The 15,568-nt window shown below is 38.4% G+C and overlaps 1 protein-coding gene across 1 annotated transcript; it reads left to right on the top strand.

The window, feature by feature from the left end:
• The first annotated feature begins 677 nt into the window (after positions 1-677).
• EIF2B2 (eukaryotic translation initiation factor 2B subunit beta) lies at positions 678-7,110 on the top strand. Its single transcript, XM_074290017.1, has 8 exons — positions 678-1,118; positions 1,223-1,343; positions 1,849-1,997; positions 3,068-3,231; positions 4,131-4,226; positions 5,266-5,403; positions 5,509-5,575; positions 6,516-7,110. Exons 1-8 carry the CDS (start codon positions 956-958, stop codon positions 6,671-6,673), a joined length of 1,056 nt encoding a protein of 351 aa, XP_074146118.1. The 5' UTR covers positions 678-955; the 3' UTR covers positions 6,674-7,110.
• The last annotated feature ends 8,458 nt before the right edge of the window (positions 7,111-15,568 follow it).

The following is a 15,568-nucleotide window of genomic DNA, read 5'->3' as shown; positions in this document are numbered from 1 at the left end:
TTTATTTCCTCATCGTCTTTTCTAATTCCTTTAGTTGCTTTTTCTTTTCTTATTGCTAAAGCCAGCATTTCTAGTACAGTGTTGAATAACGAGATAATTAATGGCCATCCTTGTTTCTCCTAACCAATCATTTTTAACAATTTATTTATTTTTATGAAAGCTTTTTACTTACAAAGCACCTGCATGGGTAATTTTCCAGCACTGACCTTTGTGGAACCTTCTGTTCCCACGTTTCCCCTCCCCCACCCCTCCCCTAGCTGGCAGGTAGCCCCATACACGTTAAATCCAACATATGTATACATATTTATAGTTATCTCGCTGCACAAGAAAAATCGGATCAAGAAGGAAGGAAAACCCGAGAAAGAAAACTCAACGCAGGCCAACGACTGAGAGAGCGAGAGTGCTGTGTGGTGGTCCAGCTCTGTTCCCATCTGACCAGTAACTGTAATGCGTGGTCTTGAGGAACGGTGAAGCCCCTTTCGTTGAAGATGTTCAGACACAAATTGGACACTGGAGTTTATGATGTCACTTATAATTTGTGTAGGAGTTGGTTTTTGCTCTGGCGGACCTCAATCTCACTGACCTCCCCGAAAAAGGGAGAGAAGCCTCCTATTACAGGCGCGGGATAGGGGCTTGGCCGTTTCCATAGTCACGGGTCATAGAGCGTGGAGGACTTTGGGGACAGACATGACCTCCGGCGTGCCGGAGAAGGAAGAATTCGCTCACACTTCCGTTTCTCTGAACCGATGGCAAATGTATGCTCTATTTCCTTTTCTCTATAAGTAGAGCCTCATACCTCTGATTGGCTCGTAGGAGGAGGCGGAGCGAGAACGGGAGGAATACCGGAAGCACACGCCCACCGCCCCGGAAGTAGAAGTTTGTGCATGGCTCGCTGCTGCGGCGGCCCTTCTTGCCTCTTACCTGCGGTTTACAGTAGGAGTTGTCATCCTGCAACATGCCGGGCGCCGTCGACAAAGAGACGGAACTGTCTGAGCGGATCGAGAGTTTCGTGGCGGCGCTAAAGCGGGGCGGGGGCCAGCGCAGCTCGGAGGATATGGCCCGGGAGACCGTGGGGCTGCTCCGTCGGATCGTGTCCCACGGGCGCTGGAGCAACGCCGGTGAGGAGGACGGCGGTAGAGGCCGGGCTGGCCTCGGGGGTGGAGGGAGGCCTCGAGCCTGACGGTCCTACGCTCATGCTCTCCCCTCCCCTCTCTGGCTGCAGGGGAGCTGATGGAGCTCATCCGAAAGGAAGGCCGACGGATGACGGCCGCCCAGCCCTCCGAGACCACGGTGGGCAACATGGTGCGGAGGGTGCTCAAGATCATCCGCGAAGAGTATGGCAGGTCAGCCCCTCCCCGCCGGCCGAGCCCCCGTTCCCCAGCCCCGCCAGTGAGTTAGCATCAATTTAGCGCTTACTGTTTGCCAGGCTCTGTGCTAAGCGCCGGGCCTAAAAAGCAAGGCAGAAGCACATCTGCCTGCAGGGATCTGGCCAGGAAGCAGCAGGGTAGGGACCGCTCTCGCCCCACTGTTGGCCCAGAGGGAAAGAAGCCCTGAATGAGGCTGGGCTCCAGCCTTGGGTCGGCAACGACTCTTCATTTCTCCGGTCCTGTGATGAGTGTGAGAAAAGTGGGCTGGACGCCGAGACAGGCCTAATTCAACCACCAGTCTGGATGATTTTGGCCGAGTCACTTTTTCTTCCCGGGCCTCGATTTCCTCATCTTGTAGTTACACAATTGGGGGATTGGATTGGATTCTCTTTAAGGTCCTTGCAAGCTGTTGTCATCCTTGAGGCTTACGGCCCTGGTAGGTCTTGAGGCATCCCTCTGATGGTGAGTCTTACATCCTCAGACTCCACGGCCGAAGTGACGAGAGTGACCAGCAGGAGTCTTTACACAAGCTCTTGACAGCTGGAGGCCTGAACGAGGACTTCAGCCTGCACTATGCCCAGCTCCAAGCCAATATCATCGAGGTCATTAACGAGCTGCTGATAGAGCTGGGTAAGTGTGGTGATTCTGGCAAATTAAAGCCATGTGGCTGTCCAGCAACATAGATAAAAAGGAATCCAGTCTGATTCTTCCCAAACCCTCTTGGCGTGTTTTTTGCTAGGAAGAAAAGGTTGGGACACCCATCGGTTTTGGTCACTGCTGTGTACTTTGCTTTACAGACCAATAAACAAACTTCTAGACGTCAGATCCCTGAGTTATACCCACATTAGTAGAGAGACTCAGTAAATACATTTAACTCATACCATTAATAAATACAGTCTCAGGAAGAGACTACTTTGAATTCACATGAGGAAAAATACTTAAAACCATGGTTAAGGCTCTAGCCTTGGAGCAGCTGTACGGTAAATCAGAAACACCTGCGATTGAATTCTGCCTCAGATGTTTACTAACTCTGACCCGGCAAGTCAGTCAGCGTCTCACCTAGCTTCCTCATTTACAATATAGTGATGACTGTGTTACCTCCTCACAAAGCTGTGATGAAGATCAAATGAGAGAATATTTGTAAAGCATTTCATAAGCATTAGAGTACTGAATAAATGCTGTCTGTAACTATTCCTATCATTCATGTGACCCTTAGGGTCTCAGTTTTGGCTGCTTTTGTTTTTAGTCTTTCTTACCCACCTGTTTCTTTTTTGCTGGGGTCTCTTGTCTGGCATGCAGTTACCGATTTGTAACATCTTTTGAAAAGAATCCTTTAATGGAGATTTCATTTTCTCTTTTTCCAGCAATTTTAAGTTTTACAGATTGAAAATGTTTGGATAGTCACTTTCTTCAGAATCAATTACCTAAAGGGAGCTAGTAGATTTCCCAATAGCCATAGTGATGTGGGCATTGAGATAGGATTGGTTGTTGTGGAGTATACCAAAGGGGCAAAAGGGCTGCATTTTGGAGATTGGGAGTAAAAATACGACTTTTTTGTAATATTTAATTTCAGCCATTTTTAGTGTGGTGTCCCTAAGGCCTTATTTCCCTATATGTGCTAGTGGGATGTTGTGAGAAGACCACAAATCTTTCTTCCCCACTTTGTGTCTAACTTTCCTGTAAATTGACTGTGCTTACAGAAGGGACAACTGAGAACATAGCAATGCAGGCTCTGGAGCACATTCACTCCAATGAGGTGATCATGACCATTGGATACTCCCGAACTGTTGAAGCCTTCCTCAAAGTGGCTGCCCAAAAGCGGAAATTTCATGTTATTGTGGCAGAGTGTGCTCCTTTCTGCCAGGTACTGAAGGAGCTACAGAAAAATGAGAAAGATGGGAGGAGGTAGTAAAGGAAGGGATGGTTGGATCCATTCTAACTGAATTGGTAAGCAAGGGATAATGATGACTTGGGGGGGGAAGTGTCTGATAAGATGAAAAGGAAATAGGGTTATCTTGATCATTAATCCTAGGTAGTGAGATATTAGTGGAATTAACTAAGAGCTATTATATATTGCACCTTCATCTGCATTGGGAGAGGGAGTTTCCTCACCAGAAGTGAAATCATGTGACTGGTCAAAAAATGTATGATAACTGATTTGAGAAAGCAGTGATAAACTGTAGAACTGAAGATATAAGAATTGAGACAGGATGATGAAATAGAAAGAACACTGGCCTTTAGGGTTCAAATATTAGTTCTGTTGTCCCTTACTCTCGGTGTGACTTTGGGAAAGTCACATTCTTCCTGGCCCCATGTTTCTTCATATGAAAAGTGAATTGACTGGAATAAAAAACCCCAAAAGTTTCTTTTGATAATAAATTGATCAGATATAATAACTTTTAAGGAATCTTAAATGAGGCAAAGAACCTTAGTCTGGCCTCAGTTCCTTGGAGCAGGACGTTTGTCCTGAATCCAAGATGGAATTGTGAGCTAGGATCAGCCTGATCTAGGGACTCTAATAGAATAATAATATTAAGTCTAATAGAATGTCTAGTTTTGTGGTTCCTCTAGTTAGGGCTGAGGAACATGCTATGTTTACTCGTTTCCTATCTGCTGTCAGAGTTCTTCCTCAGTGTGTTGAGAAGTTATGCCAAGAACTTCTACTGTAGCAGAATGAACTTTTAGAAACAGATCAGTCCAAATTACATATGAAAAGCACACTCTGTATCTCCTATAGGACTTATCAGTTTCTCCTTATTTCAGGGTCATAAGATGGCAGTCAACCTAGCCAAGGAGGATATTGAAACAACTGTCATGACTGATGCTGCCATTTTTGCTGTTATGTCCAGAGTCAACAAAGTGAGTATATTTGGAGTTATTAGAAATTAATAGGTAGCATAGAGGTAGTGGTTGTTAACATAAAGTAGTCATTCTTCCCCATGATATCTAATAGAAAAGTAAGTTCTTGATATTATTTGAAGATTTGTTGAGATTGTTGATCCAGTTACACAATTCCTTTCATCTTGTCCCCATTCCCATTCTCTACTTTCTCATATATTTGGGAGAACAGTGAAAGGAATATAGGACTAAAAATGGAACAGACACATATGTGAGCCCTCACTGTCTGGGAAGAAGGGGTTATGTGCTGTGTTCAGAATTTCATTGAGAACTTGGCAAGTGAAATATAGTAGCTGAATAGGGACCTCCTCTACTGAAAAGAAATAAAATTCTATCCTTACTAAGTAGTGAACATAGCTAAAAGTGATAGGTATAATATTTTTGTTGGTTGAATATATATGCACACATTTCACATTTTTTCTGGGATTTGCTCACTTATCAACAGCATAGAGACATGCAGAAATGTTGAAACTTTCACTATAGGTAGATTTTTTATAGTGCCCTAGTAAAAGGCACTTTGGGGGAAAAAAACAGGAAATAAATAAAATTGCAGGTTTGATCTTTTACATCTGTCTAAAGCCCTTTCTGTTACTGGCCTAGGGATTTTCAGTTTAGGATCTCTTCAGTTTAATCTGATAGAACAGTAGATTAGAGTGACCCTCGCTCCAACAAATTTATTGTAATGAAAGCAATCCACAGTCTGCTTTTGAGACCAAAATTTGTTTTTAGCACCTCACAAGAGGTGAAGGGGCCTTTTGCTTCATTCCCCACCCATTTTTCCGTAAAAACCAAGGCAGCTGAGAAAAGGGTTCACTCTTAATAGGTTAGAGGACCTCTTTTTATCTTGTCTGCTTTTTTCTAGAGGATTCTGAAGCTTTGATTCTAAATTAGCTTTTGCTTTCAGTGGTCTTCAGTTACTTTTTTCTGAACCCTTCCCTTGTCCCTCTTCCCTTCCCCACTTCTCTGTTCCCTAAGTCATCTTTCTCTTCTTATTCCAAAGGTGATCATTGGCACAAAGACCATCCTTGCCAATGGTGCCCTGAGAGCAGTGGCAGGAACTCACACCCTGGCCCTTGCAGCTAAGCACCACTCCACTCCACTCATTGTTTGTGCACCCATGTTTAAGCTTTCACCACAGGTAAGGGCTGTTCTCTTCCTCTGGCTACTTCCCAATTGAGAGAAATGCATGCCCATAAGAAAGTAGTTTTACTTATGTCATTTCTTTTTATAACTTTTTTTTTAGTTTCCCAATGAAGAAGATTCATTCCACAAGTTTGTAGCTCCTGAAGAAGTCTTGCCATTCACAGAGGGTATAGTTTTGTTTTTTAAAGATGATTAGTGGGATCTAGATGGGACTGGGTTGCAATTCAGATTCAGAATTCCCTGAGTCTGACTCATCACTGCCTTCAGTGATGATCTCCTTTAGAAATAAAGCAGAGGAATTATTTTTTTCTAGGGGCTGTAACTTTTATCCCACTTATGGCATCTGGGGGGACTTTATGGTTTTAAAACATTCACTATATTTTAGGCAAATTGAGGTTTTAACTGACATGGAGGTAAAGATGACTAGATCTGAGCTAGTAAATGGAATATACTTTAGCGTAACAGACTTATGGAAAAGATAACAGGGTTAAGAATTACACAAAGTACAGTAAATAGCTTAGTATTTCTTTGAAACTCAGTTCCTTGTGGAGTTTATTTTAATGATATTGTCACAGTTAGGAGATTTTTTTTCATCAGGAGTTTCTCCTGATGAAACTGCATTCCTAAGTCTGTGGCCTCTTTTTCTGTTTTTCTCAGGGTTGAACAGCTTAATTCATTGAGTAAAATCTTAAACAACTCTTGATGCCAAAACAAAGGACTTGGTACTATAGTCCCATCATCTACAAGTACTTAACATTTTTTTTTCGAGTTTCAAATTCTCTCCCTTCATCCTTCTCAACTGACTGAGAAGGCATGCAATATGCTATCAATTATATATGTGAAATCTTGCCAAGCATATTTCCATATTAGCCATATTGTAACTTGCCAAAAGACAGGAAAGATAAAGTGAGAAAATTTTACTTAAATTTGCATGTAAGCGTTCATCAGTTCTTTTCTCTGGAAGTAGATAGGATTTTTCATCATGAGGCTTTTGGAATTTTCTTGGATTTTTCATCATGAGGCTTTTGGAATTTTCTTGGATTATTGTATTGATCAGAGTAGCTAAGCTAGATAATATTTCTAACACTTATTCTTATTGCCTTTCAGGGGACATTTTGGAGAAGGTCAGTGTTCATTGCCCCGTGTTTGACTATGTCCCACCAGACCTTATCACCCTCTTTATCTCCAACATTGGTGGAAATGCTCCTTCCTATATTTACCGACTCATGAGTGAGCTCTACCATCCTGATGATCACATACTCTAGTCAGGAGATGATGAAGCTCAGGTAGACATTTATGTAACACTTAATGAAGATGTGCCTAAAAAACTAATGAGAAACAGACTCCTACTCCTGATGTGGGAACAGGCTGGAGTCAAGTTCCCTCAAAAGAAGACTTGAACTCTAAATAAGAACTGCAGCTATATACATACAAAGGCAGAATTTCAGGATCTGTTCTTTGGATCTTAATGGAACAACAGTGCTTGACCTATTTATTTGGGAGCCTCCTGCTGAGTTGGCTGCGTCTCTGTGGAATATGAAAAGTTCTGATTCAGTGATGTGTTCTGGGTCACATGGAATTCTTTGCTGAGGTAGACACCTTTGTTCAAAATTTTCTACACCTCCTCCCAGGATACTCCAATAAAAGCTACTTTATGACTCTTGTCTACAATTCTGCTATGATTAAACTATTTGAAACAGCAGCAGCATGGCCCACTTAATGTGTTTGCAAAGCAGTGTGCCTGAAAAAGGGTAGTAATTAGAGGTAAACTCTCAACACTAGCATTATAAAAAATGGTGTTTAATTTATTTTGGAGTTCAACAGAAAAATAGAAAATTTTTTACTGGTTTAAGGAAACTTAAAAGAAAAATAGCCTCCTGATACTAATAGATTTTCTGTGAAAATAAATTATTTCTGCCTTTTATTGACTTGAAGCAAGATTTTAAAAGGCTGATCTAGAAAATGTGTAATTCAGTGGTGACTGTCTTAACCAGGCTCCATATATGGAATAAAGAAGTTCACAAAGTAAAATCTTTTTTTTTCTAAATAGTATTTTATCTTTTCAAGTTATTGGAAAGACAGTTTTCAACATTCCTGTAAAATTTTGTGTTCCAGATTTTATTCTCCCTCATTTCCTCAAGACAGCAAAGCAATCTGATATAGGTCATACATGTAAAATCCTTCCAAACCTATTTCCATATCTATCATGCTATGCAAGAAAAATCACACCAAAAGGAAAAAAGCTGTTAAAGAAAAAGCAAACAAGCAAAAAAAGTTTAAATACTTTTCCTTCAATCCACATTCAGTCTCAGTAAGTTCTCTCTCTCTCAGGATGTGGATGGCATTTTTCCATCCCAAGTCTATTGGGAATTGTCTTGGATCTTAAAAGAGTTGACCATTGCATAATCTTATAGTTAAGTGTGTACAATGTTTTCCTGGTTCTGCTCACTTCATTAAGTTCATCCAGGCTTTTCTGAAATCAGCCTGCTCATCATTTCTTATAAATTCTATTACATTCATATACCACAAATTATTCCGCCATTCCCCAATTGATAGGCATCCATTCAGTTTCCAATTCCTTGTTACTACAAAAAGAGCTGCTGCAAAAATTTTTGCACACATGTGTCCTTTTCCTTCTTTTTTATGATCTCACCCAAAGTAAAATCTTTACCATCTTTCTGGATGAAGTATCTTAAAGCTACCAATCATTGGTAATTTTCTCCCTTGCAAAGGTACCAATTGTAACCACTCCCAACTTAACATATAACTAATGTGGTTTGGGAATAAAACTTTAGGAATGAGTCAAGAGACTCAAGTTCTAATTTTAGCTCCGTGGTTTTATTGAAGGATATCCAATCTACCTTAGTTTCTTTGTAGCTGAGAAGGGCATTGTTTTCAAAGATGATTTGGTATTGGGTTTTGGATTTTTTTTTTTTTTTTTCTGTTTTTTCACATAAAGCATATGTCTTAACTGACAAAATCCCAGAAGGGATCCTTAATTGTAATAATGATCCTTTCTTGGAGTGTCTCTTCTGAACTCTGCTTTTTGGTTGGGTAAATATTACCTGATCCAATGGATGCTATTGAAAACATAAGTTCTATAAAATTGGACTATATGTAAAAGATAGTCAAAGGATCAATGTACTAGATTGTCTTCATATGACTTCTATTTGCCTTCTCCAAGTGCGGGAAACTTGGAGATTGGATGAAAAGAAAGTGTCTACAATACAGTGTCTACTTAGGTTGCCATCCTTTTCGCCACTGTCTCCACTCTAGTTTTATCCTCATGCCTAAGGGGAATATTTGTAATACTGCTAAAGTACATATTCCCTTTGCCTAGATTTTTTCCCCCTTTTTTCCAAATTAAATTTTATTTTCAAACAAAGACTAGCCTTCTTCCCCACTTTCTTGCACCTGCTCCCCATTGAGGAAAATAAGAAAAACAAAATCCTTGTTATAAACATGTATAGTCAAGCAAAACATTTTCATCTTTAGCCATGTCCAAAAAAATGGCTCAATCTGTACTCTGAATTCATCATCTCTGTTTCGAAGCAGAAGGATCATGACTCCTCAGAATTTATCACTGTATTGATGAGACCTCCCAGGTTTTCTTTTTATGTATGTATATACACACACATATAAGCATGTTTTTGTACATATATGTATTGTGAATGTATATACATATGTGGGGTTATTATTTTAATCTCTTCCACTTAATCCTGTGTACTCCCCTCCCTCCTCCTCATGCTCCATTAAGAATTTAAGAGAAACCAACATACACTCAAAACAAATATACACAAAAAAATATTTCATTCTTCTGTGTCATTCACCTTTGTCAGGAGCATGCAATATGTTTCATCATTAATCCTCTGGAATCTTAATTGGGGATTATATTGATTTAATTCAGCACAATAGTATTCCATCATTCTCCAATTTGTGGATTCCCATTTTTTTGCCACAAAAAAACCAACCAAACAAAAAAAAAAAACCCCTATAAATATCTTTTGTCCATTTTGAATTTATTTTGTTTAGGACTAATCCCTCCTTTAATATGCCTAACTGGGGAGAGAATTCTGAGAAGATGGCAAAGTATGCCAGAAAATTCCTAGCTCTCCAGATTTCTTCCACAAATGAGATAAAAATAGTTCCTCGGGATAAACGTAAAGTGGTACAGATAAATGAGTGCTCCTAGGACAAGCAGTCTTCTCTGAAAGAAAAAAATCTATACTGGGATGGAGGTTTGGCCTTTGCCAAGCATAAACTCCTCTAGGCTAGCTGCAGAAAAGCAAGCCTGGAGCCCTGGGGCTAGCTGGTATTGAAGTAGCCTCAGCCAACACCACAGGAACTTTCACCATGTGGAGGTGTGGGGAGTCTGGGCCTGAGTCCAGGAAGATTAAGGGAACTTCCCTCTCATGATGAGGAACACCAGGCCCAGCTGTGCTGCTGAGACAGCCCTGGGTGAAAAGGAACTAGCAAACCCAGTGAACCCAGTGAATGCAAAAGCAGTGGGGCAGGATATGAGCACTTGCAGAAGAGTGGAGCTTTTGGTTTGGGGTTCTAGGTAAGAAGGAAAAGCTGAAGTGAAATTAAAAGCACCATCCTTTCCCATCCTAGGATTAGAAGTGCTTATACTAATAGTTATCCCTAAAAAATGAGCAGATAAAGCAATAATTAGGAGTTATTTTGTCCAACTGTATGCCAACAAATCTAATTTAAATGGGTATATATTTACAAAAATATAAATTGCCCAGATTAGCAGAAGAAATAAAATATTTAAATAACCCCATTTTAGAAAAAGAAATTGAATAAACCATCAATGAATTCCCTAAGAAAAAATCTCCTGGGCCAGATGGATTTACAAGTGAATTATATAAAACATTTAAAGAACAATTTCAACATTATATAAACTCTTTGGAAAAATAGGCAAAGAAGGAATCCTGCCAAATTTCTTTTATGACACAAATATGGTTCTGATACCCAAACTAGGAAGAGTCAAAACAGAGAAAGAAAATTATAGATCAATTTCCCTAATGAATATAGATGCAAAAATTTAACATTAACATTAGCAAAGAGTTTACAACTATGGCCAAGTGGTATTTATGTCAGGAATTCGAAGCCAGTTCAATATAAGGAAAACTATTGGCATAATTGACCATATCAATAACAAAACTAATAGATCATATGATAATATCAATAGATGTAGAAAAAGCTTTTGACAAAACATAGCACCTATTCCTATTAAAAATATTAGAGAGCATAGGAATAAATGGAGTTTTCCTTAAAATGATAAGTAGCATTTACCTAAACCTTCAGCCAGCATTAGATGTAATGGGGAAAAGCTAGAAGCATTCCCAATAAGATCAGGGGTGAAACAAGGATGCCCTTTATCACCACTATTATTCAATATTGTACCAGAAATGTTGGCTCTAATAATAAGAAAAGAAAAATAGAGATAACTGAAGTAGGGAATAAATAAATAAAATCATTATTTTCTGCATAGGATATAATGGTATACTTAAAGGTAAATCAAGAACCAAAAACCAAAAAACAATTAACAATATCAGCAATTGCAGGATACAAAATAAATACATTCAAATCGTCAACATTTCTATATATTATCAACAAAGCCCAGCAGCAAGAGATAGAAAGAGAAATTCCATTTAAATTAATTAGATAAAATAAAATATTTGGATATCTACCTGCTAGGACAAACTCAAGAACTATAGGAACACAATTACAAAACCCTTTTCATACAAATAAAGTCAAATCTAAACAACTGGAAAAATGTCAATTGTTCATGGGTAGGCCGAGCTAATAGAATAAAAATGAGAATTCTACCTAAATTAGTCTATTTATTCAGTGCCATACCAATCAAACTGCCAAAAAAAATTCATTTTGAAAAAAAGAAAAGGTCAAGAATATCAAAATGCAAAGTTTGGTGGCCAAGCAGTTCTAGAGCTAAAATTCTATTATAAAGCAGCAATCATCAAAACCATCTGGTACTGACTAAGAAGTAGAGTATTGGATCAGTGGAATAGGTTAGGTACTCAAGATAAATAATTACTATAGTAAGTAATCTACTATCTGATAAGCTCAAATCAAGAACTCACTATTTGACAAAAATTGCTGGGAACACTGGAAAACAGTACATCAGAAACTAGTCATAAGTCTACATCTCACACCCCATACCAAAATAAGGTCAAAATGGGTACATGATTTAGATGTAAAGGTTGATATTATAAGCAAACTAGAAGAGCAAAGAATAATTTGCCTATCAGATTGGAGAAGGGAAGAATTTATGACCAAACAAAAAATAGAGAACATTATGAAATGCAAAATGATTATGATTGCATTAAATTAATTTTTTATTTTTGCAGAAACAAAACAAATGCAGATAAGATTATTAGGGAAGCAGAAAGCTGGGAAACAAAATTTAAAATTTATGAGAGTGTCCTCTCATAAAGGCCTTTATTTCTAAATATATGGAGAATTGACTCAAACTTAAGGAATGCAAATTATTCCCCTAGCTGAAAAATGATCAAAGGACATGAACAGATAATTTTCAGATAAAGAAATTAAATCCATCTATAATCATATGAAAAAATGTTCTAAATCATTATTGGTTAGAGAAATGCAAATTAAATAATTCTGAGGCACTAACTCACACCTATCAAATTGACTAAGAAAAGAAGAAAAGATAATGATAAATGTTGGAGGGAATCTGGAAAAACTGGGACATTAATGCATTGTTGGTGGAGTTGTGAACTGATCTCTTCTGGAGAGCACTTTGGAACTATGCCCAAAGGACTATTATACTGTTTATATGCATTTTGATGCAGCAGTGCCACTACTAAGTTTGTATACCAAAGAAATCATAAAAGAGAGAAAAAGACCCAAATGTGCAAAATGTTTATAATAGTTCTTTGTGGTGGCAAGAATTGAAAAATAAGTGGATGCCCATAAACTGGGGAATTGAATATGAAAGTACTGGAATATTATTGTTCTATAAAAAATGATGGACAGGCTGATTTTAGGAAAGCCTGAAAATATTTACATGAACTGATGCTGGGTGACGCAAATAAAACCAGAAAAACATTGTAGACAGCAACAAGAAGATTGTATGATTATCAACTATGATAGACTTAAAATTCTTCTCAGCAATTCAGTGATCTAAAGCAATTCCAATAAATTTTTGCTGGAAAATGTCATCTATATCCAGAGAGAGAACTATGAAAAATGAATGTTGATTACCTTTTTCTTCTTTTTTCTGTTTTTTTCCCCCTCACAGTTTTTCCCTTTTGTTCTGATTTTTCTCTCAACATGACTCATCTCATATGGAAATATGTAAAAAATGAATGTACATGTATATACCTAAAATGTATACACACACACACACACACACACACACACACACACATGTATATATAATGCCTTTCTTGGACTAGGAAAAAAAAAAAAGAGGAGCAAAGAAGAAAGAACTCACCATAGAAACTTGGGAATAAGGAAGACTTGGGATACATCTCCAGAGGAACAACATTGAAGTAAAAAAAATCCTCCCCTACCCCAAAGAGTAATGTTAAATGGCTACTTGCTCAGAAAAAACATATAAAAGAACTCAAAAAGATTACAAAAATCAAATGAGAGGAAAAACTAATTTTCCCACATAAACAATTTGATCTTATTGAGTCCCTTATAATTGATCTTTAATGTTTACCTTATATTCTTCTGGATGTTATGTGTTGAATTTTCCTTTTTCTGGAGTTTTTATCATAAAAACCTGAAAGTCTGAGCTCATTAAATGCTTTTTTTTTCCCCATTCAGAATTAACTTTGCTGGGTAAGTTAATGTTGGTCATAATTTCAGCTCTTTTGCTCTATCTCCATAGATATTAATATTTCAACACCTATGGTCCTTCAACATAATAGCTGCTAGTTTGTGTAATCCTCACTGTAGCTCCAGGATATCTAATTTTTTTTTTTCCTGTTGCTTCCAAAACTTTCTTCCTAACCTGGAGCTTTGAAACTTGGCTATGGAATTTCTTTAAGTTTTACTACCTGAGGTCATAATCAGGGGATTTTTTTTTTTTTAATTATTTCTGCTTTGCCTTCTTGTTCTAGAACTTTAGGGCAATTTTCCTTAATTTTTTATATCAAGGTTCTTATTTTAATTGTAATTTAGTCTGATTATTCTTAAATTAATTATTTCTCTTTGAGCTGTTCTCCAAACTGGTTGTTTTTCTGAAGAGATGTTTCACTTCCTCTTCTATTTTGTTCAGTCGTTTGATTTTGTTTTATGATTTCTTAATATCTGAGAATATTATTAGCTTCCTCTTGCCCAATTATATTATATATATTTTAAATTTCTTCAAGGACTCTTTTTGTGCAAGCCCAGTAATTTTTAATTAAAAAAAAAAACCTAACCTTAAAAAAAGGTGTCATATACCTTCATATACCTCAATCTGTTTTTCAGGTCAGATTTTGCTACGAAATATTTTCATTTTTTTCTACTTTTTCAGCCTTTTGACTTTATTTTAATATTTCTTGTCTCATGAAGTCTTAGGTTCTTTTTGTTCCATTCTAATTATCAAGGAGTTTGTGGTTTGGATGCCAAGCTGTTAATACTCTTCTTGTTGAGGGCGGTAGCCCCTTTGGTATTCCTTGTTTGATCTCCAACTCCATTTGGGACTTGGACTTTGATGTGGTCAAACTAGTTTGGGCTATCTGAGCTGGCCAGGGTTTTACAGTCCCCCATTCTAATCTACTCAGACCAAATGGCATCAGGAAATTCCTTTTTGGGAAGAGACTTCTGTCTGTCCCCAAAAGATAACAAGAGAGTCCTTATCTTATTTACATCACTGCATAAAAGAGAGAACTCAAAAATCTCTTTGCAAAATGGGCCTTGTACCATGCAGCCATTTTGCCCACCGGCTCTCCAGTATTTCCATTCTAATCAATAAAGACTATGTTTCCATACAGCAGTAAGTAGCAAATTCCTTTGCTGCCGAACCCGCCATTGGTTACTTTGGGGAAGGAAGGAGAGAGAGAAAGGAACTGACCCATCTTTGTTTAGACCTCAGTTTACTCCTCATCATTCTAATTCTTTCTTCCACAGCTCTCATTTCTTATCCAATGTTTTTCCTTAAGCACTTTCATTCCATTTATGAAAATAAATTAAACCTTTTACACTCTCCATATCTTCCAGGATTTCTTGCCAAGTTAGTGCCTAAGCCTATATTTGTCTCTGTGGTGTTGCTTGTAGATGCTTTGGAATCAATCTTTTCTTGAACATTTGTTCTTTACGCATCCCTGCCACCATTTTAGCTCCTTATGGTGGAGTTCTTTTTTTGTGTTTGTTGGCTCAGCCTCTTCTGACTTTTAGGGCTGGGCTCCATGACGCTTGTGGAGATTAGATCTCAGTTGATTCTCTTGCTTCTGGTAGTAGAGTATTGTGTCATTTGAGGGACTCAGGAACTGGAGGCCTGCAAGCTTTCAGTGTTCCCAAAGTAGTCTGACCCAGGGTAAAGTCTGCTTTCTTTTTCTCTCCTCCACCCCCCACAGGTCTGAGCTCTGTAAGTTCTGACCTGACTTTGGGTCTGTGCAGAAGACTAGACTCTCCCTTGACCAGCAGGATCTAGGTCAGCAGGATTGTAGGCTTTCCCTGGATTCTGAGCCACACAGATGCTACTGCAGAATTTCCTCGTTTTTCTGTATTCAACCTAGGAGGTGAAGTGAATAGAGTTGCTGGGCCTGGAATCAGATAAACGAGTTCAAATCCAATCTCAGACACTTAGTAGCTCTGTGCCTCTGGATAAATCACTTAATTTTATTTGCCTCAGTTTCCTCATCTGTAAAATAGGGATAATAGTGTCTATCTCCCAAGAGGGTCAGATAATCACAGGGGCTATTATAAGTGTCAGCTATTATTATGTCATCATCATCATTACCTCAGAATACTACTCCTCTGCACAAGTCCCCTTCTTAATCTTCCCTGGATCTGTAACCTAGAATTAGTGGGTGACAAAGCTCCAATTTGAATTTGCCCCTGCACATTATTCCAGCAGAGGTATGGGTCTGGGGTTTCTCTCTTTGTATGGTTGTGCTCATGGCCCAACCTCTCCCAGTGTCTGCAGCATTCCTTGTCTGTCTCATGCAGACCTGAAG

The sequence above is a fragment of the Sminthopsis crassicaudata genome, chromosome 2, assembly GCF_048593235.1.
Source record: "Sminthopsis crassicaudata isolate SCR6 chromosome 2, ASM4859323v1, whole genome shotgun sequence".
NCBI lineage: Eukaryota > Metazoa > Chordata > Mammalia > Dasyuromorphia > Dasyuridae > Sminthopsis > Sminthopsis crassicaudata.
This window is presented reverse-complemented; position numbering and strand designations above follow the sequence as displayed.